The sequence below is a fragment of the Tachypleus tridentatus genome, chromosome 9 (assembly GCF_004210375.1).
Source record: "Tachypleus tridentatus isolate NWPU-2018 chromosome 9, ASM421037v1, whole genome shotgun sequence".
Lineage (NCBI taxonomy): Eukaryota > Metazoa > Arthropoda > Merostomata > Xiphosura > Limulidae > Tachypleus > Tachypleus tridentatus.
Window position 1 is genome coordinate 31,782,912 of NC_134833.1, and position 27,092 is coordinate 31,810,003.

Below are 27,092 nucleotides of genomic sequence, written 5' to 3' on the forward strand. Positions count from 1 at the left end.
TTAGATACGACATTTCCAGCTGACACTAGAACTCAGGTATTGACCAAGATGTGATTAACGGTCAAAGCAACACATGGTCTACGGGATGGCTAGCGCAGACAGCCCTCGTGTAGCTTTGCGCAAAATTAAAAAAACAAACTATCTTTTTTTTTTGAGGATGGAGGAATTTTTTTGCAGTTTGTGGAGTTTCACGGAAATTATACAATTATAGTGCGATTATATACTTATGTGAATCCTCCCAGTGGCAGAGTGGAATGTCTGCAAACTTCCAATGCTAGAAACTTGTTTCGATACTTGTGGTGATCAGAACGCAGGTAGCAAATTACGCAGCTATGTGGTTAATTACAAATAAATAAATTAATGTGAAAATGATTTTATTGAACTGAACTCTCAATATCGTTGTATTTTTATCACAGAAAGTTTTCAAATGGGTGTATCATTTTGTCTCTTGTTTACTTGGTATGTGTAGTTGTTATATAAACCAATACAAAAGTATGAAATAACCCTGATGTTATACAAAAGCACAGACTATTTCAGGTTTCTCTTTTAAATTCAAACATATCGAATACATACATTTTGAGAGAGAAAAAAAACATTATAAAGGCTAAACCTGATACTCTTTTATTGTATACAAACACATATAAGTAATTTTCTAAGTCCTATCATTCTGCACTCTAAACAAACAAAATGTAATTTACTTTTTGTAATTTTAGTAAGTATTCTTCACCAGAGGGACGAAAAGTTTCTGTTATTATGACTGGCAGAAACATAATTATTGTATCGGAGTTACAGGTTTTATCTAAACATTGTCTCATGTAGTCGTCTAAACCCCGAGGAAATTATTTTGGATTACGTCTGTTGTAGATTTTGCAGAAAATGCCATTTGGTGTTAAACCTCAATGCATTACATGCAAAACCACTGTTTCTACAATGTGGAGGAAAAATGAAAGGGGTGATGTTTTGTGTAATTCTTGTGGAGTAAGAGCGTTCAGCCAGGAAAGTAGTGATGGAGACAAAAAAGGGAATGGAAACAATGGCACATGCCCCTTCACTTTGAGGAAAAGCACAAGAGCAAAAAGTTCAAAATTTAAACAGCAAGCTCCATTGAAATCTACAAATCCCAAAGGAAAAGGAAGACGAATTATTTTTAAACGAAGTGTAAGTCAGAATATGAATTTTAAAATGTAATTCATTAATTGCCCAGTTAACTTTCAGTTGGCTATAATTTGGTTTATGCGTTTGTTTCAACATGCTAATTACAGTTGGTAAGCATTTCAATTAAATATGAAGTATTACATAGAAATAGAATTCAAGTGTTTATAATATTTAAGCTATATAATATTAATAGGCATAATTAAACTGTAATATCTTACCTTTAATCGACATTTGTTTATATATGTATATATCACATGGTCTCTTAAATTACCTTAAGTTTATTTTTATATATTTATAAGTTATGTAATTTAATGTTCCTAATTCCAAAATTCAACTTTTTACCATTTCTAAATTAGAGCATATAATGTTTTGGGACAATGAGGGACCTATTGGTCCATCTTGGCTATCCCATCCTCTAAGCTAAATAAATAAATAAATAAAAAAACAAACAAAAAAGTTAAAGCCAGTCCTTATCATTCATATACTTATCAAGCTTTCTCCTAAACTTGCTTAAATTTACTACCTCCACAACATAAGGCAACTCATTTTAAAGGCTTACCACTCTGTTAAAAAAATAAGTGTCTTAGTTGAAGATGACTCCTACCTTGCCAAAATTTTTGTTTGTCCGACTTAGTCCTACAACTCTTGCTATTAAGCATGATAAAAAAGATGATGCATCAACTCTATCAATTTCCTTTACAATTTTAAGCACACCAATAAGATCCTTTCTAACTCTTCTTTTTTAAGAGTAAGCAATTTGAGATCTCAATCTCTCCTATGTGACACCTCCATAATTAATAAAATTTTAAAGGGAAAAAGGAAGCTTATTAGCTCATCAAATATGCCCATTCTAACTATTCACGTATTTATCCAATCTTTTCTTAAGTTCAGTTAAATTTGCTGTTTCCATCACCCTTGAAAGCAGATCAATCCAAAAGCCAATCATCCTGTTTCAAAGGTGATACTGTATAAACTGCAGATGTCTCCTGTGCTCCAAAATTTGAATTTATGGCTCCTTGTTCTTGTGTATTCACTGCAAAATACAGAAAAGTTTGATGGATCTGTATTATCAATGCCCTTAATTACCTCAAAAACCTCAATCAAATCCCCTCTAACCTTTCTCCTCTCCAGTAAAAAGAAAAACTAATTTAAAGATTTCAGTCTATCCTCACAAGAGAATCCCAACAACCAAAGTATAATCCCAGTGGCTCTTCTCTTAACCTTCTCCAACAATTGTATGTCCTTCTTGAGGAAGGAAGCTCAAACCTATAGATAGTACTCTAAACAAGGTCTTATAAGTGATCTATGTAGTGAAACAATAATATCTCTTGTCTTGAATTCAGTATTTCTTTAGATACAACCTAAGATCCTATTTGCCCTACCTCTAGCAAGAGCATACTGAAAAATGAATAGATATATAAGAACATTTTTACTAACCATAATGTTCTTTCCTCTAACCTTCTTACACATAAGAGAAACAAGTACATAACCATCACATTCTATTAGGTTAACATCTTCAACTTTCACTGGCCCACTGCAGATCTTTCTTCTTTCTAACCACTTGAAAAATAACACGATATTTGTTGGACATAGTGAACATATCAGAATTTGAAATCCAGCAGACATCCTCTTTTGGTGAACAAACATTATCATTTGGCATCCATCTGTTTTTGATTTTTGCTTCGGTGAGCCATCTTTGATTTAACTCATTCTTATGTTTGATCTTACCCTCCTTATTACTACTGGTACACTTTTTCTGAAGTTTTCATGCAGATATGCTGTTCTACATCTGGATGTCCATATCTGATACTTCATTTTGCTCACAAATAAAATAAATGTTTTTTATGAACATGCAGTGGATTATGAAAACTTGTGTGTAACTGAGAGGTCTGACCTTAAGATAACTGAAACTATTTTCCAGAAAATGTGAACATTTGGATAGTCAAATAAGTGATGTTTTACTGTCTTTATGTGTGAAAAATATGGACATTTATTTGTCTCTAGTATCATCAGTAAATCTAAGTAATTTTTTAACAATTCATCTGTGCCATTGATGTAAATTAAAAAAGAGCAAATGTCCAAAGACTGAGCCTTAAGGTGCTGTACCATTTATCTAGTTTGATTGAACTCATTGAGCCTTAAGGTACTTCACTTGTACCATTTGTTCAGTTTGATTGAACTCATTTACAATAACATTTTAGTTTCTTCCACTCAGTCATTTTTCTGTACAATTAATTAACTTATCCACCACATTTATAGATGTAATTTCTTTTTACAATCCTTGTCAAGTGCTTTCTAAACTTTCAGACACACCAATTTTATACCTTTACACTCATCAATATAAGTAATAATGTTTTCAAATAATGTAAAAAAAAAAAATTTTTGTCAAGACAAGCCAAAGTGAAACAGTGTGAACCATCCAATAAAGTTTTAAACTTTATTAAATGACTTTGAAGGCATCTTTTATCACACTTCCCTAAAATCTTTCCACAATTGATGTATGAATAATAGGCCTATAACTATTAGGACAACTTTTATTACTTCCCTTGAAAAGATGAGTTACAATGACTAATTTCCAATCTTTTGGCACCTGGTCACTGTTCAAGGACTTGTAAAAAAACAAACAAACAAAGTACCAGATATCTTGCTTATTAAATTCATAACCTTCTTCAAAATCTATTGGGTAATATTATTTGGCCCAGCAGCCTTATTGTTCTTTAAACTTATGTTTTTGTTAATGAGCTTAGAATAATGAAGTTATCTTGTTTAACCTTTTTTTTCCATTGGTAAACTGTTCGAGATGAGGCATATTGCTTAAATCATCATTATTAATAATTGAAGAAAAAGCCATCTCATATTTATTCCTCAAGGGCCTTACCCACATCCTAACATTTTCCTTACCCTTGCTGTATTTAAAGAAATTCCTATTTTTAATTTTTACATTTTCAGTTAACCTTTTATCATTAGATCCATTGGATGTCTTAATTTCCAGTTTCACCAACTATCTTGATCTTCTAAGTTTCCTGCAACATCAGTCAATATAAACTTCTTTAAGTTTATGTTGCTTTTCTTTAATTTTATTTCTATACCTTTAATTATCCTTCTTGGGTTTTACCCGCAACTGCTCCTACCTTTTCTTAAATAAAGAATATGTTTACCTTGAGTATTTAAAAATCTGTCTTTAAACTTTTCCACACCTAATCAGTGTCTTCAAATAATCCAGCTGTCCAACCCACAACAGGTAATTCTTGTTGTATACTTTCATTTTTTTTTTTTTTGCATTTGTGACCAAAATATCAATATTCCTTATCTTCATATGCAGAAAAAACATTGAAATTTGTAGAGCAATGATCACTTGCAGCCAGATGTTCCCAAATTTATACCCTCTTGATCATTTCTATATTAAAAGTTAACAAATTTGAAATAGCATTGTTTCTAGTAGGTGAAGAAAGCCATCCTGAACAGTTTCCAAAAACCTTCCTCCTTCATGGTTTGACTCTAGATTTTCCCAACCTATATGATTGAAATTAAAATCACCCATAATTATGACTTCATTTACAGCTGAAATATTAATCTCATTGTAAAGTTTCTTACTAATTCCATCAGTTTTATTTGGTGGTCTGTAACAAATTCCTACTAAAATCCTTTTCTCTTTATATCCACTAATAGAAACCCAAATGGATTCAGTGTTTCTGATATTATCTTTGATATCCTCAACTTCAACAGGATGTAACTAACATTTTACATATAAAGCCACTCTTCCCCTCTATTTAATGTAATTCTGAATTTTAAAGAAATTTCTGACATCAAAATCATCTATGTTTAACCATGTAATAGTTATTATATCAAAATTCTTCATTCTTACCAGTTCCCTAAAGTCATCTATACTTTTAGTGTTACAGTAGTAATAATTAACCCTATTCTCACAGCTACTTCTATACTCATTTCTTATGCTAAATTTTCTCTACATTTTTTGCATTTGTTTATCCTGACCCTTGCTACTGTTGTGTCCTAGTTTAAAATTTTCTTTCAGCTAATTTAATAGCCCTTGCAAACAAGCTAGGTTCTCCTCTGTTTGAATCTAAACCACCCATTTCAGAAATCTTCCTTTTCCCATTGAACTGATCCTACAAGTCCAATCAGCCAATCTGTTCATCCTTACATATTAATCTGAGCCTAGCATTTTGCCCTATTGACCTTCTCATTCTTACATCCTCACAGTTATTTTTCTGTGCTATTCTTGACACAATTAAGTTATGGCCTTTTTCTTTAAATGCTTTTTATCATGTACTTAATTATTTCATCTGATGTACCTTTCCCTACATTATTAATCCCTACAACTGTATCTGTTCTAGTCTCTTGCTCTTTCAGTTGTATCCTCCACCCTTGTGTCTGGGTAGCATAATCTAACTCTTTTTCTCCCTATTTACCCCACAGTCTATTCTATCCACATGCTTGATCAAGGAATCACCTATAAGTATAACCTCCTTATCATCCATATCCTCCTTTGACTCTCATGTTTTCCTTCCCTCTAGTAGCTCCTCATCTGCAGAAGCCAAAGGTTTCTGTTACTCAACAGAATAGGCTCATTATAACTAAATTCGCTACTTTTAACCCTAATAATACTCTCTAACTTTCTGAAAGTCATTGTTAGCTGATGTATTCCTTGCACATAAAAACTCGAGCTCCTTCTGAAACCCTGCTTCTATTTTGCACAGTTTTCTTTATCTATAACCTCCAACCTGCAGACTGTACATAAAAATTGCACATCTTCACTACTAGCTTCCTTAAATCTATATACCAGTTTCAAGTTGTCAACTAAAGAAACAAAGTAGGTAGAACTAAAGAACTATTCAAAATAAGTCACTTATCAAACCCCACTTAATGTTTGTGTATCGGTGTAGTTAAGTTTGTGATTTGTGTTACTCGTAAATTTGTATCATGTGGTTATGGTGTTCCTTTGGGGAGTGTCTTAAAAACTCAAAGCTAAAATTTATTTCAATTTCTTACAGTTTCACTTACAAGATAAACTGTCAGAATTCTGTAGTATTTATTGCCACTTTAGGCATTTGTTAAGTGAGAGTTATTATACTGTGCAGAGATTTGAAATGATAATTCTATTTGCTTTTTAATGATTTTTCAGTTCATTATAGTTCATGTTATTATTAATGTTTGGTAATAATATTAATTTTTTGTTTTGTTACTATTAATTTTCTGAGTATGCATCTCAAGTATTTACCCTTACTTAATATTTCTTTATTATCCAGGTAAGTATATCTATTGTCATGAGAAGTCTTGAAGGATTGATGTATTTTTGTTTATGCCCCCCCCCCTCTATGAGGGTGGATTAATTAAAAAAAAAAGTGGTACCCATATCTTCAAAAAGATGTACTTTCTTGAACAAATTCAGAGTTGTCTTTAAATTATACATTGAAGAAATACATTTTAATTAACTTTTAAAATAAAAATTATCATCACGATTGTCATTTAAATAATTACAACAACAAGCTACTTCAACTTGTAAGATCATGATGGTATTACATGTGCATGTATTTGTAGAGGTAACATTGAACTGACATGCAAATAAAGATTTTTTATATTTCATGCAAGTTTTAAAATTTTAAACAGAAAACATTGGTGTCTGTTAAGGTTAATGTTGAGTGTTTGCTATTGAAATAATCAATTATGGATGTTTATCAGGATGTTTTTTTTTTTACTAATTTAGGGCTCAGGTTAGATTTGTCTTAAATTTTTTTCTACATTAGATATAAAGGACAGTGTACTAAATTACATGAATGTCAGTAATTACAGAATATTTCTCTCATTTTAATTGTTTAGAACTTTGTGTATGGTGTAATTTTTCATAAATGGTATATAAAAAACAATTATTGATTGTATTTATTAACATCCTTTTTGGTAAGACAATATTCACATAATAATTATTCCAGACCACCAAGGCTCCAACTTCCGTTGCATCACCTGTAACTTCAGACTGTGTGTACTACAAGGTAACTCAAAGTACTTGTTCTTGTAATTTTTTTAATGTGTTACAATATCTGAAAGTTAAATTGTATATTTATTTTTTCACATGTATGTAATTATGGAATGAAAGTTTCTGAAAAATAACTTTTTCACAACTTTAGCAAAGTTATCTATAAAATTCAATCTTTGTTTCCAAATTTTGAAGGTAACTGTATATGTTATAGATATTAATGTTTTTTGGATTTCTGTATAGTTCTTCCTTTTTTAAGATATAAATAAGTAGCAGTAAAGACCTTTAACATTATACATTGAAAATATTGTTGTGAAAAATGGCTACATATAATATCATCAAATAATAGAATAGAGGTTATTAATGTGAAATGTTAGAAAATAAAGTACATCTTTAAAATATTATTTTAAATATATAAATTGTGGTATCTATTAACAGATAATTATTTTATGAAAACTTGTAATAATTCTCCCATTTAGATAAGCTTGGATAATAGTGTCTTAGGCATAAAGTATGCATTGACACTGCTTCTTATAGAACATTTCCTAAGTATATTTTATATCTTAGCCACAGTAGCATATAATTCATAGGAATAACATTTCATATGGTAATAGGATTAGCTTGCTTGCATATTAACCATTATCATACCAACTGTTGGTTTTTGCAGACACTTCAAATGTCCCTTTAGTTTCAAATCCCTGTACATTTTAAGTTTGTGCACATGAAAGAAAAGTAAATGTGTGTAGCTCCAATTCATGATCAGTAACAGAAAACAAAACTAAAACAGATCATTTTCAAGTTCATACAAACATTGGTGCATTGTGGTTGTTTATTGTGTACTAAATGCTATTTTTTACTGCTGACAATAGACAATGCAATTTATATTTCTTTGCCACTATTTATTGTTAATTCAGTACTATGTGGCTAGAAATAAGACTGTCAAAATTGGTTCAATTTTCTATGTTTGTTCATCATTTCGTTTATAAAAAAATGTTAGTCTGAAAACTTATTATCGTGATGGAACTAGATTTAAATTCCATTAAGATAAAACTAGGATTTATTATTTTCAGTGATTAATGATATAAAATTTATAAATAAATTTTACATTTTATTGTATATCAATGATAAAAATGACTCTTCATCTGATGTTTATGACAAGTCACAATATATGTGCATTTATGTTTTTATTCTGTTAGTTTCAGACATAAATTTGGTAGATAAGTGAATCTCAAAATACAATTGAGTTGGCAGTTACTAGTGGGAGAATGGATTTAATAAGCATGCTTATTCCACGAAAATTATATTTTTGATGACATAATATCACAAGTTTAAAGTAATTAGCATTTGGTACTTAAATAATTTACTGCTCTCTTTAAAAATCAGTAATAAAAATGTTCAACAAAATGTTCTCACCCTAGTTAAAATATAAACAGTTGATGGTTGTCACTATTTGAAAAGGGATAAAAATAATGGAAACATTACATAATAAATTATTATTAGACCTAATGTAATATCATGCCAGTTATCTATTATATACCCAATACTTGTAAATACTGTAACAGTTATTTCAACTAAAACATTGTATACTCTAAATCGGCTGGCACGATGATCCCTGGTATCAAGCAACATGTAATAAAGTGTTGTTGAATTACTGGTGTATACACAGTAATAATAATATTAACTAAAACATTATACATTGTAAGCCAGCCAGTCTGATGAGTTCTGGTTTTAAACTACTAAAGAATGTGAATAGGTTTATTACTTTTCATGCATTAAAACATTTATCTGTTAGTTTTATATTAACTCATTTTTTTTGTACCAGATTTAAGAATTGCTGTATTTATTTATATCACAGTGTATATAATATTAGTAAAGTGCTCAAAAAACCTTTTTGTTTTGTCAATTTTCTTCAGGGTTTTTATTATCAGGTGGGAGATATTGTCTCAGTGGTTGATGTGGAAGGTGATGTGTACTATGCTCAGATTCGGGGACTGCTACAGGACCAGTATTGTGAGAAGAGTGCTGTGCTGTCCTGGCTCATTCCAACACAGTCCAGTCCAAAAGACTACTTTGATCCTGCAACATATATTATTGGTTGGTCTTTCCCAAAACATTGGAGTGTGGTTTAACATGAACTTAAAAAAAAAAAATGTAGTGAGAGACTTTCTTGGTGTTTTATTGATATATCTGTAAAATATGTGATAAGTTTCTTGAAGGGTAATATTTAACACTGTCATTTAATACACCATATTAACAAAAGTAAGTCTAATATAGTCCTAAAAATGAGTACTGCAATACTTTTTTGGGAATGGATGGTAATTTAGATCTGAATATATTTTATTATACATAATTTCCATGTGTCACATCAGTGTTTGCATATATATATAATATTCAATGCATCACCACAGTTGAATTATTGTACCTTTTACTTTTTTGGATGATAATGGTTCAGTAGCTTTAATAAGACTTTTTCAACCAGATGCTTTTCTTGTAGTATGAGATGGGAGACAGTTGGACACTTTTATATTGACCTGTAAGCCTGGTTTGTATGTACATGTAGTTGTCATTGTTTTGCTTGTTATTAAAACTTCTGGTGACTTTATTTTACTTTTAAAGTACAGTCAAAATATAACCATTTATTACTCATTTATTTATATTCAACTTATTTTATTCAGTTTTCTTATGTATTTATAAAAACATAATATTTTGTTCCATGTAGGACCAGAAGAAGATATTCCGAGGAAACTAGACTGTTTGGAGTTTGTGTGTAATGCTCCAGCAGAATATTTCAAAGCACACCATAGTCCTTATCCCACCCAACCATCAAGACCCGAAATGTGTTTCATCTGGACAAGAATAGGGCCACAAATTAAGCCACTTCCTTCTCAAGAGGAGGTGTTTGGAATATCCTAAAATGTGGTATTAGAGTTAGTATTTTGAAACACTGTGTAAATATATGTATAGATAAACTGTTTTATTTACAATGAACCACCACCTTTCAACAAGATAATCACCATTTTTTCAGATTAAAGCAGATGTACTTGGTCAGTTTTGTAATTTTAAATTATAAAAGTAGGAAGTAAAGTTGGAACTTCAGATCTGATAGTGATGACTGTAAATCTAAATTTTAAGAAGATTATGGTGTCTCAAACTTTGGTCACCATTGGCTGAATATCTGTATATGAATGCAGATATAAAATTGATACAGTACTAAAAACACTAAATTCAGATCACCTACATGCATTTTCTATTGCCAAGTTCCATTATCTTATACACTTGCAAAGAAAACATTAATTCCAAAATATATCATTCATTGACACTATACCTATTCTTCTATACTGGCTTTGACTGTCTTGGCGTTGGATTGCATGCTCCGTTCTTTTATACCCCACTTAAATGCCCTTTACAATATGTAATTTGAATCTCTCTCCACCCTCATCAAAGTGCCCTCTATGCTGGTACTATGTATAAACACCTCACATAAATAATCACTTTTTCTCAGCAAAGCATTGCTTAGTTTTTTGTGACAAAGTGTTACGTGTGTTCCATTATGAATTGCAATTTTTGCACCAAAACCTTGTGGATTTGTGTATAATTATAATTTCCTTAAAAAACCAAAACAACCATTAAATAAGACATTTGCAGGTATGTATTTCTCTTACTGTTATCAGTACAGAGGCTAATCTGACCTCTCCTTATTTTCATTTGTTATTTAACATCTCTCTGTAGTCGGGAGGGGTCATTTTCAGTTGCGGCTGTCTTTGTTTTGATCCTTTGGGAGATGGAGACATACATTTGGCTGAGTGTGTTTTTTTCATAGGGTTTCAGAAGTTGCCTTTTTATTGATCCTGTGGAGTGTTTGGACTCTTGTTTTTTTCTGATGCCTTTTTTTACAAAGTTGGCTTCTCATGAGTTTAATTTGGATCAAATACCTATTCCTTTTCTTTAATTAGTCACCTAGATTTGTGAGATTTCAGGGCTTTTCTTTGTGTACTTTGAGCCTACTCCTCCCTTGTTGGTGGATAAGTTGGGGGAGGCTATTTAGTTGTTCCTTCTTCACCTGATATTACTGGTTCATGCTGGAAGATATAATGTTTTATTATGTGACAGGATAGACAGACCTTGTCCTCTCATTTATTTGTTAGCATGCTTTGACTTTCCATCTCCAGGTGGATATATATTTTGTTTTGACAGATAAAAAAAGTTTTTCTTTTTTGGATATGTGCAGTTCCAGGTTTCTCATGTAATCACTTTAAACCAACCACATTTTTTGTTTCATCCTCATTTTTCTCTGTGATGATTCTTTCCCTCAGAAAGTTGTTCACAGCCTACTAATGGTCAACACTTTCACTTGCAGTCAAATGGAGTCTTTGTTTCTGACATCTGTCTTGGTTAGATGGATTGCTTCTATTCCTTGGTGGAGGTAGATTGTCTACATGCTGTAACTTATGTGTTTTACATGTGGCTTCTTTTTATCATCACTTGCTGTTCTCTGTGTCCCATTTGTATCATGATTTGATGTCACCCATTTGCTTGTTGTTAATCTCTAGACTTTCTTTGACTCTAGTAACGGAATAAATTTAGACTTTAGTTTCAGGGCCCCTCCATTTGGGCCAAATAATGTCAACAGCATTGGTATCTGTCTCTGTGTGTGGAGGGGTCAGTTAGTGCGAGATTACCACAATTGATGGACACCTAGTATTCCTTCAATTGTAGATACATGGATACTTCAGTTTCTGGTACTGAATTTGGTTTTGTCATTTAATTCTCCATCTCCATTATTCTCCCAAGCTGTGGTTTTTTCACCCCCACCTGAATAGTGGGGTGTGAATTTTTGCTTCACAGTTATCAGAGTTGTTTTTTGCTTCACAGTTATCAGAGTTGTTTTTTGCTTCACAGTTATCAGAGTTGTTTTTTGCTTCACAGTTATCAGAGTTGTTTTTTGCTTCACAGTTATCAGAGTTGTTTTTTGCTTCACAGTTATCAGAGTTGTTTTTTGCTTCACAGTTATCAGAGTTGTTTTTTGCTTCACAGTTATCAGAGTTGTTTTTTGCTTCACAGTTATCAGAGTTGTTGGTCATGATAGTGACAATTGAGCTCATTTTTCATGCATGGTCTTTCTGTATACACTTTGTACCTGGGACAAGAAGAGGTTGTTGGATGATTGTTGTTCTCATCTCAACCCATTCTTTGATCCTCCCAGATCAACAATGGTGCCCTTTTTCATCATTCATTGGTATTCTTAACCAGGTTGGTGGATGTCCAAGTTTACGGTTGCTGAAGATTTATCCACATTCTTATAGTGAATTAATTTTGCCTTTTGCTATGTTTCATGTACAGGGATTGTGTTCCACAGTTCAGGGATCTAGCCTTTGGTCTAACATCAGCACCATATGTTTCATGCTGGGTTGTACAAGTTTTCACCATGTGTTAAGCCTGGCTCAGCCACCTCCAGGCTAGGAAGCAGAAAGGCAGACTCTTACTTACAGGGATAGTTCTACCTCTTTGGGTTTATGGTTCTTGAATTTTTGGAATGAGAACACATGCTATCCTTTTGGTAGTCTCAGTGCAACTAACAAATCTGGAACTTCAATCCACTGGATCTTCAAGTCTTACATTGAAAGCAACATCTTATAGTTTTTGAGTGGTGGTTGGTTTGGATCAACCCTACTATTAGTGTGTATATATTAATGTGTTGCTGCATAAATGTCTACTGCAACTCTGTCCCACATTTATCTCTTCACAGATACTTCCCTTCAGGGATCAGGTGTATCAGGTAATCTAGGGTATACAAATGGAGGACGATTCTTCATTCTGCATCAGTAATTTAGATTTTCTTGGTGTCAAACAGGCAATAGTGCTAGGCATATATCTCTTGCAGGAGAATATCCTCATGGGACATTTCATCAGTTACACAGTAGACCCTCAAATTTACTGTCACGGAGACGAGTGTTCTGGGTTTTTTTTATATTTTGGTTCTATTTTTACAGGGCTTATTCTATTTATAGATTTTCTTTTTCTTGGGGTGATGAATTTCTTAGATTGTCAGTCTAAGCTCTCACTTTCTCCTAACCAAATGCATTCTTCATTGTGTAGTTATCTAGTAGATTTTCTCTCAGTTTGTTCTCCAATGATTATTTTTGAGCACTTATTTCTCAACTACATGGTTTGGGGTCTCCAGTTTCTCATTCTCAGGCTTGAAAGGTAGATGCAGTCAGTCCTGATTGAATGGGATTTTTGTTCTATGCTTTTGCCCCAGTTCATTTGCTACTTGCAGTTCTAGCTATGTTGCTAGACCAAGCTCAGCCAGTCTTATCATGATTTCCTCTTTTACAGTATTTTCAAGTGAGTGCACCTCCTGATCTTCCTCTTTGGCTGTCTTTCTTGAGGTATCCTCAGTCTCATGTTGTACACCAAGACCTTTCTAAACTCGTTGGGGTTTACCATCTAACATTGTCAGGGGTGAGACTTACATGGAGTTTGTACCAATTTACCAAATGTGTTCACCATATCATGTTTTGACATGGTCTTCATTTGGGTATAGCTTTATTTGTTGTTTAGGTCAGACAATTTTTTTCAAATACTCAGTTATTCTAAACATCTAAAGGATTTGGGACTCCCAGTGCTATCCAGCATTATTTCCAAATGGCATTTTTAATAATAAATTTAACCAGGATATTAGGGTGGCATTATGTGTCTTTTCAACAACCATTTGAGACTTTAGCCTCATGTTCTATGTATCACCTTTCTTGAATAGGTATTTTTGGCCATTGGTATGGGAATGCCATAAGTTGGAGTTGTTAGTGTGTTTGTAGGACTTTCTTTCTCCCCTTAGGTCCTGCTATGCCCTGAGAGGTCCTTTCTAAATCTGTGGCTACTATGGAAGGGGATACACACCTCTATAATTTTTTTATCATCAGTTTCTCACCTATGCAATCAGCTGTAATCTGATAATTTGTTTTTGCCTATTAAGCCTGGAGGTGTTATTTGACTCATGGTGATAGTCTTGACTTGCATTTATTGGGATCCTTCAGTTTCCAGAGATTTTCCCCAATTCCTTAGAGATGGATTAACCAATATTCATATTGCATATTCTGGTCCTTATAGATGAGAAATGTTCTGAGTTGTATCTCATTAGATTCAGCACATTTATGTCTTTTGCTGTCCATTTCATTTATCGTGGGGAACATTTTATGAACCACTATTAGGATTTCTCCCAATGCTTTTCTCTCTCATTCTTTACATTATCTGTCAACCTTCTTCAGGGAAGTTTCTACTACTTCTGTGGTTATTTTAACTTCTAATGGATTATAAGGAGGAGTGAGTACTTTTGTCACCATCTTCTGTGGCTATTTTAACTTCTAATGGATTATAAGGAGGAGTGAGTACTTTTGTCACCATCTTACTTTCTCTGGATTCCTCTCTATGGCGAGTGTTGCTCAGACAGGTGTGCTTTTATCAATCCAGTTCCACATTAGCAATCAGTTTGGTTATTCTTACTACTGGTTGCAACATGCTCTGTACAAATGAGGTGTTCTATAAGACCATCTAGTTCAGGGGTCCCAAAACTTTTTTGACTGTTGACCACTTCATGGAATTCTTGACCTTTTATCTACCCCTCCATTCTTTTAAGTATTAAAAATCTATTAGTCATAGTTAAAGGAAGAATAACTCAATAAAAACATATAAATAATAATATTATTATAAACCAACTTTACCTTTTTGTTGATCATCTAACATCTTTAATGGGAGGGATGTGGTTAATGATCTTTGAGTAGAGTACAAATATTTGGTTGTAAATTGCTGAGTAAAATATTGTGCTTATATAAATATTTCTCCAAGCATTGAAAAATTGTCACTTCTTTAAGATACCTTGCAAACAAAAACTCGTCAATAATCCGTTTTTGAATTTGACTAAAATACCTCACATAAACCTTGAGAATATTTGAACTACCAAAAGTTGATTAGTCAAGTTGGATGGAAAACTTATAAAGCATAAGCTCAGATGCTAAAGTCTTTCCCACATCTTCAGCCATCTTATCAACATGTCTTTGAACTCTATTTGCACTTAAAGGCAAGCATTTTAAAACAGGACCAGGGTCTTTTTTTCACAACAGTTTCAATCACTTCTTTAATTGATGGTATTACTATGATCTCCTCTGCAACAGTCTACGGTTTTCCTTTCTTTGCTATATTGAGAGAAATATGATATCCTTAACCCTCCATTATCATCCTGAGCAGGTGTGCTTTCATAAATGACATTATATTTGGTAGATTTTATATTTTTCTTTTAATGTTCTAAAAAAATCAAGAATTGTATCTTTCTTATCAGAATGAATTCTTTGAAGGTGGTTTTTCATATTTGCAGGTTTCATAGAATCATTACTAAAATCCTTTTTGCATAGGAGGCACATAGGCTTCATTTAATTTGTAAGCAAAGTTTCAAGTATTTTAGTGAATATTGCTGGCACTTCTTTAAAGGATCTGTGGCTGTCATTACGGTTAATAGGGTCTTGGCTAGAAGAACCATAGATCAATGTTTTAACATTTTAAATTTAAAGCACAAGCAAAAGTGCATAGAAATAGAAAAAGTAATAGAAACTGTATTTACTTTTTATTGCTATTGAACTACGTGACCATGTGGAACAACATTACACCTTTTTCATAGATCTGAAATGCAAAATTTTCATTTACTTATTGTAAGTAAGTATAGTACTTTGATTTGTTAACCTTTTAAGTACTTTTTTATTAATTATGATGCCTAATGTCCTTTTAAACTAAATAAACTCACACCTCCACTTCTGGATATAGCAAACACCAATAAATAATTAAAATAACCAAGCAAAACTATCATTGGTAATTGTCAATTAGCAGTTTGCTTGTAAAAATTTAGGGAACTTAATTCACCTAATGCACTGTTCCTCAGGACACCCAATGCACACTACCCTCCAAGATTCTACTAGTGGAGCAAGGGATCCTTACTACACTCAATTTCCAGTAACTGGGGTAGTAGACAGAGGTCCTCCTCCTGGAGTGTGTTCCTCCTTTCTTGGGAGAAGAGGGCAAAGTTGGGGTCCCTGGATGTTTTTCCCAGATGTCAGTAGGAGCGGCAGCAGTCTGAGCGAGAGCTTACTAGTAATACCACTTCAAATTTGACACTATGCTATCCAGTTGGAGTGTATAATGCTCTTCTCTTTGATCAATGTCAGTTTCACATATTGTTCATGGAATGTGGTTCACTATCTCCTCATAATTCCCAATATGAAATGGTCTTATCCTAGGGCCTTGGTTGAGTGCAGTGTTTCACATCATATCCATAATTCCAGGGACAAGTAGAATGCTCCTTGACTACTTGATTGTGGAGTGAGGATGAATATTCATAATTTCAGACCTGATGAGTTCTGTTCCTTTGGTCGAGCAAGACATAAATGATCATGTCATTCCGAGCCTGGGGTATTGTCTTTCGGACTTCTTCAGGTGGAAGGAAATGTTTGTCCACTTTGGTATTGCTTACTTGTCAAGATTCTGATGGGTACAGGTTGGGTTTCAATCAAAAATATAACTGTATATAACACTATGTAATACATATGCTGGTACTCTTCTGCCCTTCCTCCCTACTAAGAATTGGTGTTAGTGACTGGGATGGTGCAAGTCTCAAAAAGCGATTACATCATCTAAGTTAGATGCTTATATACAGTACCAGGATAGAGGGTATACTGATGAGGGTGGAGATATTTGCAAATTAGATATTGCCTGGAGCATACAAGACCAATGTTTAGATAGGCAAAGCCAATGTCAAAAAATAGCTATAGTGTCAGTGGATGGTAAGTATTATTGGAAATACATTTTCAGTTTAGGAAAATGTTAATTTTCCTCAGTTTTATAATGACAACTAACTTGGGATGCACAATATATGATGAAAAATGTAGTCGTACTGTAGCTGTCTAGCTTTGAAATCAAAACTGTAGATAATGCATATCCTACAAATATATTACTTTTTTCCCATAACTCAACAAAGCATTAATAAAATGTTTAATTCAAAATTGTTTCCAAACTTCCACTCTGTAAAGTAAATATGAAAAAAAAATATTGAGCGAAAAATTCTTTTTTTTTTACTGCTATTACTTCCATTAAAAAAAAGGTTTTTTAACCAGTTTGTCTTAGCTGAAAACAAAGACTTTAGTAAAGACTGAAAACCAACTGCCACTATCAATGATACTTAAGCATCAAGTTAACTTATTACTCAGTATAATTAAAAACGAAAACTGAAGTTGCTTAGGTTTATAAAGGTAAATAAGCTAAAATAACACACAAAACCAACAAAAAAAGATTTGATGTTTTGTACATATTTTAAAAATAAAACAGCATATTAATAATTTATAGTTTTTCTAAAATATTTTACACTTGATGTAATTTCACTGATGTTAATAAACTTATATTTCTGAGGGATTATTTACTAGTTGTATGTTTTTCTTTAAACATAATGATGACCTGCTACACAGTAACAGCGTTAAACAAATCTTAATGTAAATCACTTGATTTAATGTGTTTCTGCTAACCATGAATATTGTTAGTTAGCAGGATTTCAAAACTATCTGCTCAGGTAATCTTGCACTGTGTAAGTATGGTTGGCACATAGCTAAAGCATTGCCTATTTGTTATTAATAACATTGTTTAGTTCTTTAAACTTGAAAAATGTTAAAAACCTTTTATTAAGAGAAGAATATTGTAAATAATTATAAATGAAATAATACTATCATGCATGTTCCAGTCAAGTGTACATGTACTACACATGGAAATGCATGTTTTTATGGACAAGCATCAACTACGTCTTTATTTGTAAATGCAAGAAAAGATGGAAATATTTCTATAGAAATATATAAATATAAATATATATAAATATAAATACATATAAATATATAAATATAAATACATATAAATATATAAATGTCTGACAAATGTTGTTTTTCTAGTGGACATTTTTCCAGTGTTTTTTTTATACCTGAAGGATAGATAAACAGTTTACTGTACTTCTTCCTTTAGGAAAACTGTTTTTCAAGATAATAACAGTTCAGGTTAACTAATGAATGTGAGCTAGACTTAACCATACATTCCAGTCTTGACAATGAGAATAAGAAGAACATAGATCAGTAATCCAACTGTCACTTATCAATTTTGGAAGGAAATTATGAGAAAAGTAGTTCATATGGCACAATATGAAAAACAAAACAGCAACTTTCTTAGGCGGTGTTGCTCTGATTGACCAAAATAATGAGTTCACAGATGGATCATTAAAGTAGAGCCTTCTGCCAAAGTTCCTTAGAAGTACAACAATTGCTTTTACTCTGCCAGTTAAAAACTTAGTGTCATATTTTTCTCAGAAGGAGTTGTGATAAAAAATACCTTCATATAAAGGTCCATGGCTTTGATTTCTCTGCAACTTCAATCTAGGAAGGATTAGCTGATATGTGGTGCACTCAGAATGGTAAATTGGGTATTGTCCATGAAGATTGATTTGGGTGTGAAGGAAGCATGGCGAGTCCAAGATTGATGGAGTAATCTCTACACCTGTGTCCAGGCTGTTGCAAGCTAGGATAACTAGACTACAGCTCTGGTCAAAACAAGCTGAGAAGGACTAACTGTGCTACTGGTAGAAAAATTGTTATTCAAAGCTGTTTCCCCGTGAGGTGAAACAGTGGGCTCCAACCTGCAAAGACTGCAAACCATGAGATAGATCCTCTGCAAGCTGGGAGGTATCCTACTACAGGTGACAATGAATCATGAAGAAATCTGTGATTTAACAAAGCATCTGGATAAGGTGCTGAGGGCAACTCACTGGTCTGGGTTAGGAACTGACTACTTACCCAGCACAGAAATAGCTTGAATCTTGCTGGAGAGATGTGTACTGTGTCCTCCATCAGATTGATCCAGTATCACGAGTTACAGTGGATGTGAGGCATGTGGAACATGTTTATAAGCTGGGTCCATACATCACAGATGAACCTCTTGTGTATTGGTTTTATAAAGAATCTGATGAGTTAGAGAAGGACAAATCATGTTGGCTTATAATAATGAGAAGGAAAGAGTTGAAAGTTTTTATCTTGATATGAAATCCATGATAAACCAAAAGTTAGAGGCAAAAGAAAACTCCAACAGTTGGCTGAGCCACAGCTGATGGCTATCCCAAATCAATTTGGGTGGGACTAGCACTGATTACAACATCAGCAAAGATAGTCTGATTGTAGAATCATCAACTGAAAGAATGTGGTAATCCTTATTTTTTAAGTTCTCAAGTTATGTTCACACTGCAATGTATGGACTCAATGATCTGATTTCCATAAAGGATGGGAATCTCAAAAGCATAAATGTTACATTTTCTATGGGTGATTAAATGCCAGTGGGATTTGATCCTGACGTGTACAATCAAAAGGGTGTGATATTTACAAACCTCAACAGTGCCAAATTTGTTCACACTTTCACTGGACACATTATATATCAAAGCCAGAGAATATCTTTCTGGAGCTTGGAACCTTCTCTCTTGGAGGGAGGGAGCAGAATGGGACTGGCTTCCAGCACCATCACTACATTGACAGCACAGACCAGCCAGCTGACTTTTTACCATCTCCAAAGTTACAAAGGTATATTACTAAGGGAGATAAGATGAGGGGCCTCTAACTTGACAACTGTTGAGGTATAATCTGTCAGAAAGGACTAATGACTTCTGAGGGTGGAGTTTCTGACAAAACCACCTATGTTGGTAATCAGCTTGTACATTTGCTAGAGTAGGACCCCATCTGCAGAGGTGCTACCAAGAGATGACTTCAACATTTACCACATCTTAGGCTCTCTACAATGAAAAGGACTGGCTGCAACAGATAGTTATGCTTCCTTTGCACTTCAAGTTGGAAGATATTAAAAGGAGCTTGAAAAAACTTTGGACACCATAGTACATAACTTTGAAACCACAGCCACATGGGTGAGTACTGTAAATGTATTGTCAAATAAATTCCTCTCATTTTGTTTCCATTTAAATATTTAAAACTGGATATTACAATGCTAGGAGTGATCAGGTAAAATCAAATAACAAATGAGGTGAAAGCATAATGAAAATAAACATATAATGTGCATTAAGATAACCTCATAAGAAACTGGGTCAGACTTTACACAACAGAAACCAACTGTATTTAACTCATTTTTCATATATACACCAGAACTAAATTTATTTCATCTGTTTAAATTCTTGAATATACACTACATTAGAGCAATAAACTAGACTTAAAATACAACAGGCAGTTCTTCTACTAAGTTTTGATAAATGTCATTTGCAAGGGAACATGCTGTTTATATCTGGAGATTTTCTCCCTTACATGATACTATAATGGAACTCTTGCTTGAATGATACTGGAAAAACTTTATGTGATGTACAACCTCCAACTTTGTGAAATTTTTATTCTGTGTGCATGCAGATTTGGCTCCGTTTCCTGTTATAGAGAATTTGATTTTTCCCCTTTCTCAGGTTGCAGATATAATGTCATGAATATATCACATGCAGATCTAATGCACTGGTGCCATCTATATAAATATAACAGTACTCTCTGTTGTATATCCATGTAAATACTTTACAAGGTGTGGATGGATCTTCATCAACATGAATATGTAGGCTCATTAGGTCCATGGGAAAATACACACAAATTTTCAATTTTGCATTTTGTGGTTTTTACAAGTGTCTTTGTGTGTTTTTTTTACCACTACTTTCACCCAAGTTGATGGATCTTCACTAAATTTGGCATGAAGGTTTGTTTGGGTCCATGAGAAGATACATTCAAATTCTTGGTTTTACATTGTGATTTGGGTTTTTTGTAAATAATATATAAAAAAAACAACTTTTCATGTCCTAAGATAATCTTTCATTAATCAAGAATTTACACATAATTTCCATCCAGGGTATGGGTACCCCAGTTGGTGTAAATAACAATAGTATTGAATCAAAAGTTTGCTTGTTACACAGCATACAGGAATTATCCTGTCCATCCAGGTTTTGGAATCAAAGTTTGCTCATGATATAACAGTCAGATTTTTCATTAAGCTTTGGTAGATGTTATATTAGAGATAGCTTATAAAAAGTAGCTTTCCCATTTCGATCTAGCACAAGGTGTGCTCTGGTCTAGTGGATAGTGTTTTGGACTTGTACATAAAACATTGTAGGTCTGAAGTTTATCTGTGATTGATCATTATGTCCGAGTAAAATTCCACAAAATAACTGCAGGAAACACGAGTTTAGCAACACTTCTATGTGCCTTTTAGACACAAAAAGGATTAACTGAATTTATCATGCAATTATAATTATAACAGAAATAAAAGGTTACTACTGACAGATGATGTTTATGAATGAGCTGTTGTGCTAGTCGGTGAAAATGGCAATACACTGGTGAAGATGGTTATACATGTAGCATTATTGAGTCTGTTCATGCCAGAAGTATATCCACAAGGGTTGTTAAAAAGACTGAAGATATGCAAATCCAACAAGCAAGCTAACTCCAGTGATGCACCAATGGCAAAAGGGCAAGGATAAAATATTCATTTAACATCCCTCTGTATGTTGTTAGCAAGATGCTTATGCCCAAAAAATCACAGATGGAGGTGAAACGGAGGGTTTGTTGAAAGAGGACCTAGGCCATTGCAGGTCACAACCTGGAATGGCTAGACTAGAAAACAGGAGATGCATCATCTGACAGTGAATTTGCATAGTCCAGTTCCTGATGCTTTTGAGTAATAGAGTGAGGTACAACAATGAGACACGGATACAGTTGTAGCTGAGTTGAGTGCTAACATTTCAAATTAACGGAGGACTGAGATGTCCATTAGGTTAAGTAAAAGACTCAAATGAGGTGTTTCTCCAAGAACTTGGCCATTTATTTTGATGATTTGCATTGTTTGCATGGAATGACAAACCCTGCAATGACTTTGGCAGATTGTGAGGATATTTTTGTAAACAAGTTTGTTAAGGGACTTCCTAGTCAGATGATGAAACATCATTTTGATATGAGAGGCAGTTTAGTATGGCAAGAAGATTGGAAATGTTGACTCTGAATTAGTTGAGAGAGTAAAGCCTTAGAGTGGCAGCTGCAGCCCACCAGACAGCCTTTCAAGAACAGATGACATGAACTGCATTGCCTTTATGCACATATAGTGTTCTGTGGTTTATTGTCAATGATGTCTAGTGTGTCGGCATCATTTTACATGTTTACAGAACCAAAACATGAAATACACTATTTATGTCCCAAATCTATACAGCATTAGTTCAGATTGATTACTATCTGAGAAATGATGAAGTCTGTGTTTTGTCTGTAATTACTGGGAGTTTGCTGCCAAGTTTCCAACTCGAATGATCAGAGCAACAAGCAAACTGGTTGGTTTATTAGTGTGTGTTATGTTGTGTTGCATCCAGAAGTGAGTACTTGGATAGAAATGCATCTTTGCTTGTAAAAGCAATCTTGATTTAACACAGCAGAAGAAGCTTAGTTAATCCATTGGTCAACTCTGTCAGAACTGGGTGTGTCAAATTGATGCATATATTTAATTGTTCATTGTTTATATTATTGCATTGTAAAACTAATTATTGCATGAAATAATCTGAAACTTCAGAATAATTTTTTACAGCTTATAAAAATAAAGTATTTTATTTATATAAGTTATATATGTGATATCTGTATGAATTTACAGCTTTGATATTGAGATTTCAGTGTGATATGTCTTTTAAGAAAAAATTAAAATGCATAATTTTGTTGTAGATTTCAGTTACTGATTTTTACCTTTCTACATCCTTTGAAAACTTTACAATTAATTTTTTATTTACAAATCTGCAGATTTTCTCTTGTTTTCATTCAAAATATACCATGCAGTTTCATTGTATTTAGAACTGGCATATAATAAAAATAATTATTTTTCATACCAAAATTACAAACTGACTTTCTTTTTAAATTGTTAATTAGAAGGTTTGATAAAGCATTTTAAACCTGTTTGATAATCATTTATTTATTTATTTTTTTTTACATTTCTTTTCAGTGATTTTTCTTTGCTCATTCAACCAATTACTGAGGCTGAAAAGACCTAATGTAAATGAAGTTTAACATAGCAGTTTTTTTGATGAAATGAAAGTGACACAATTGAGTGTAAAGTGATGTAAATTAGTTAAACTCATCTTGTTCCATGAGACACACTTCCTTTCCTATCATGCTGGAACATTATAATTCAAATGAATTATTAAATGATAAAACAAATACTATTGTAATTATGGTGTAAGTTGTTCACAAATCTCTCCTCTTAACAACATATGTCATTATTGAAATAACCTAGTTAAAATCCAGGTACATAAAATTATTTGGTTCAGGTGTACAGGGTGGCCCAAAAATGTTCCCATTCTTGAAGTTATGCAACTTCTATAAATTTATTTTTGAAGTTTTATTTTGATTTCAGACAATATTGGAGGATATTTCAAAGTGAACCCAAAACTACTGATGAATTTAAACAATAGATCATAAATGTATTAATCAAATCAGAGTTTAAAAATGTGTAACAGCATATCAGGCAATTCATCGTTGATGTAACAATTGTTAGAATGTTGGTAGAGCCCAGTGTGAACATCCTTAATAGTGTAGTAGTGTGTAAGTACAGTTAATTTGTTGTACGAAATATTAATAAAGATGTTTTGTTGGCTTGTAGATCCATTTACTATAATTGTAGGAACATTTGAAATGTGGTACATTTTTGGAGTCATCCTCTGTTTTGTTGTTCTGGATACAGGAAGATTATACAGATTTCTCACTCTTAAAATAATCTAGTTAAACTCCTAGTTCACAATGTGATTTGGTTCATGCGTATTTTGTGACTTTGGGTATGAGAAGGTTATACAAATTTGCTAGTTGAAAGGCAAGTTACATTATTATGTGTTTTTTGTACATTTGAATATCAGATTAGTTTATATTCTGGTATAACATCCTGTATATGCATAATAATCAACTTGTATAAAGCATTATACAAAGCAGTTGTTTTCAAGTGATAGGCATAAAGTTATACCTTGTACACATACAGTATTATATAAATCTAGTAATATCAAGATGTTATTTTCTCAGTGTATGTAAACTAAACAAACATTACTAATTCTTACATTTTAAACACAGTCACATCTTGATGTTGCATGATGATAAATCTTAATTTCTCTTTCTGTTAAAAACAAAAAAAAGGTAAAAATATTTTTATTATGAGTATTCCCTATAAATATAAAACTCACATAAAACCACAATATAAAATTAAATTTATATTTTAAACACCACAATGCAGCAAAATATTTGAAAATAAGTATGTCTATTGGTCTTCTGATATTTTGCTGGCTTTGGGCATATATTATACTGGTTATAGAATTTTTTGTTTCTTATTGTCCAGCCCAACTGATGAGTTCTGGTACTGAATGAAAAGCTTACTGGACAGTGACTTGTGAGAGAGACAATATTGACCTGAAGTGCTGTATTTTACACAACTCTTGCTTTGAACAATGATGGGCAAATTAAAAGGAATGTGGAAAAAGAACCACTAGAAGTTAACTTGTATTCATAATAAAAATCGTTTTTTTATTAGTATTAGATATTACACATATACATATATGAATACAGTAAACATTACAATGTCTTAAACTATCAGAACATGACTTAAACATTAGTTTATCAAAAATTAGTACAAGTAACAGAAATATCATATTTTTGTATTATAAAGAAGCCTAGTAATTTTGCAATTGAATATTTTTTTAAGTGTACAAACTGAAAACCATGCAAGAATCATTAATAATATACTATTAAAGAAATGGTAAGAAAGTTAATTTTGGTCTTGACAGTAAGGAATTCTCTTTGACCACTTTCCTGATTGTAAACATGTGGCTTTTTTAGCTCCCACAAGCTGCAAAGACCCTCCACAGCTGAAGTGTACAATGCTGTTAGGTAGCAGCCACTTTTCATATCTCACTATTAGTTCTTTACGTCTGATTGGTGGACAGCGTATGTCTGTATTAAAAAAACCTTTGTAGCCATTTGTTTTATGAAAGGTAATAATTACTGTATGTGTACAGCTGTTATTCCATTTTTTTTTGTACTAGTAAATAGCAAGAGACAATGTACTTTCAGAAATTTCCATTTTGGAAGAAATTGATTACAGATATATATACATACACACTTAAGTAGATCTGTATGTTTGAACTATGGATAATATTTGTTACATTACCGTATCTAATGGCATACTGACTTCACAATATCGTGTGTCTGTCTGGTTTCTTACTTGATTTTAAACATACATTGTATTTTTAATACTCATAAAGTCCATAATAAACTACAGAACTATTAAAAAGTTTGATATTAGTATCTACTTTGACTTATTAATTATATTCTATGGCTTCCTTAATTCCAGCTTAATATCTATTCTGCAGATGAAAGTGATTAACAAGCATATTTTTAAAAATACGCAATTTACTTTTCACATAAATGAAACTTATGTTTCAGATCTGTGACAGTTCTTCAACATTTATTAAAGGATTAAAATAATTTAAGAATAAAACAAAATACCTTGAAATGACAACTCTATAGTGAGGTTTCTTCCATGAGGAACATAACACTTATAGTTGCCTGAAAGTACAGATGTGGTTTCTAAACAAACATAGCTACATTGAGGATCCCACCATGAGCTACAGTAGTCAATACCTGGACAAAATAGGCACTAAAGTACAATCTATATTTCGTACATGGTAAGTATGTATTTATAGTCATACTAAAATATTAATATAAACTACACATTACTTATGATATGACTAACAATACAACTTTACATCCAGTATAAAAAAACTGATCATGTTTCCTTTTGAAAATATCCTGTTACACAGAATTCAGACAAGTTGACCAGTAGTGTTCAAGAACATTTCAAATCATTAGGTTTTGTGTTTTCAATTTCAACGACTTCAATTATGCAACATTTGTTGTTGTGAATAACATGTACAACTAAAGATTTTTGAAATACATGAAGACAATAAATGTTGCAATAAGTGCTTAAAAGTTTAATACTTTTAATGACAAGAAATTCAAACATTTTAATAGTTTATTTATAATTCTCAAAAATGTTTTGTTTATGTTTTTGATAATGTAGTAAGCTTGCAAAAATGGTCAAAACAGTACATTATTATTTGTTAGCATGATCAACACTGTGTTCCTATAAACATGGGCTTGTTAATGATTAACACATAATGACAAACTGTTTATGTGCAACTTAACACTTTGTCAGTAAAATCCAATTAAATGATTGTTTGGAATAAACATTACTTAGCATCAAAGAAGAAAATTACAGAAAAAGACTGTCAAGCTTGAGTGAAGTTCTGGCGCCATGATCCTGTGGTGGTGGTGGTGTCGTATTCTTACATTTAATAACTAGATATAACTGACATTGTTCCAGCTCTAGGGTATCAAACCTCTGTGTTATAATCTCTGTACTCCTGCTAGTATTTCAGATTATTATTATCCACAAATAAAGCATTAGTGATGCTCCTATCAGATAAGTATCCACTATAATGTTCATTTGAAAATGGGAGAAATGTTTTTTCATACTCAATGACTTATAATTTAACCATGATACTATAACATCTATACATTTATAGGTCTCAAATAAACAATAGTAACTAGGAATGGTTGCTAGGTTGTGGTGGTAGACAAATTTTCAGAAAGAACCATAGTCAGTTGGCCAAAAATGTGATATCAGTGAAGTGTGGTGTTACGTACATTCATGTTGGATCTTGATCCTTTGTATTTCCTTGATATCAACAACTGCTATACTGGTATCTTCTAATATTATTTCTGTTTCACCAATGCCTATTACTTCACCTTCTTTCTTTTGAGAAGTAAGATAGTTGCATCAT

The 27,092-nt window shown here is 32.6% G+C and overlaps 2 protein-coding genes across 11 annotated transcripts in view; one reads left to right on the top strand and one right to left on the bottom strand.

Moving 5' to 3' along the window:
- The first annotated feature begins 737 nt into the window (after positions 1–737).
- LOC143224992 (GATA zinc finger domain-containing protein 1) lies at positions 738–24,727 on the top strand. Of its 3 annotated transcripts, none has more exons than XM_076453596.1 (5): positions 738–1,158; positions 7,104–7,163; positions 9,061–9,241; positions 9,867–10,066; positions 24,590–24,727. In XM_076453596.1, the coding sequence occupies exons 1-4, from the start codon at positions 877–879 to the stop codon at positions 10,058–10,060; spliced, it is 717 nt and encodes a 238-aa protein (XP_076309711.1). In that variant the 5' UTR covers positions 738–876; the 3' UTR covers positions 10,061–10,066; positions 24,590–24,727. The 3 variants fall into 3 exon arrangements, with proteins under 3 accessions (XP_076309711.1, XP_076309712.1, XP_076309710.1); XM_076453597.1 differs by lacking the exon at positions 24,590–24,727 and adding an exon at positions 23,213–23,862; XM_076453595.1 differs by lacking the exon at positions 24,590–24,727 and having other exon boundaries at positions 9,867–17,599.
- A 24-nt stretch (positions 24,728–24,751) lies between these two features.
- The window catches only part of LOC143224990 (uncharacterized), a 40,668-nt gene continuing 38,327 nt past the window's right edge, over positions 24,752–27,092 (bottom strand). For 6 of the 8 annotated variants that reach the window (XM_076453587.1, XM_076453586.1, XM_076453588.1 and 3 more), the window contains exons 13-14: positions 25,756–25,890; positions 24,752–25,200 (exon numbers count right to left, since the gene is read on the bottom strand). In XM_076453587.1, coding sequence (XP_076309702.1) covers positions 25,016–25,200; positions 25,756–25,890 — 320 coding nt within the window. In that variant the 3' untranslated portion in view covers positions 24,752–25,015. The remainder of the gene's footprint in view (positions 25,201–25,755; positions 25,891–27,092) is intronic. The other 2 variants (XM_076453589.1, XM_076453593.1) reach the window with 1 other exon arrangement.

Coding starts and splice junctions, on each gene's coding strand:
- LOC143224992 (XM_076453596.1), top strand. CDS start 877: ATGCCATTTGGTGTTAAACCTCAATGCATTACATGCAAAACCACTGTT. Junction 1,159..7,103: donor GAATTATTTTTAAACGAAGT/GTAAGTCAGAAT, acceptor TAATTATTCCAG/ACCACCAAGGCTCCAACTTC. Junction 9,242..9,866: donor TCCTGCAACATATATTATTG/GTTGGTCTTTCC, acceptor TGTTCCATGTAG/GACCAGAAGAAGATATTCCG.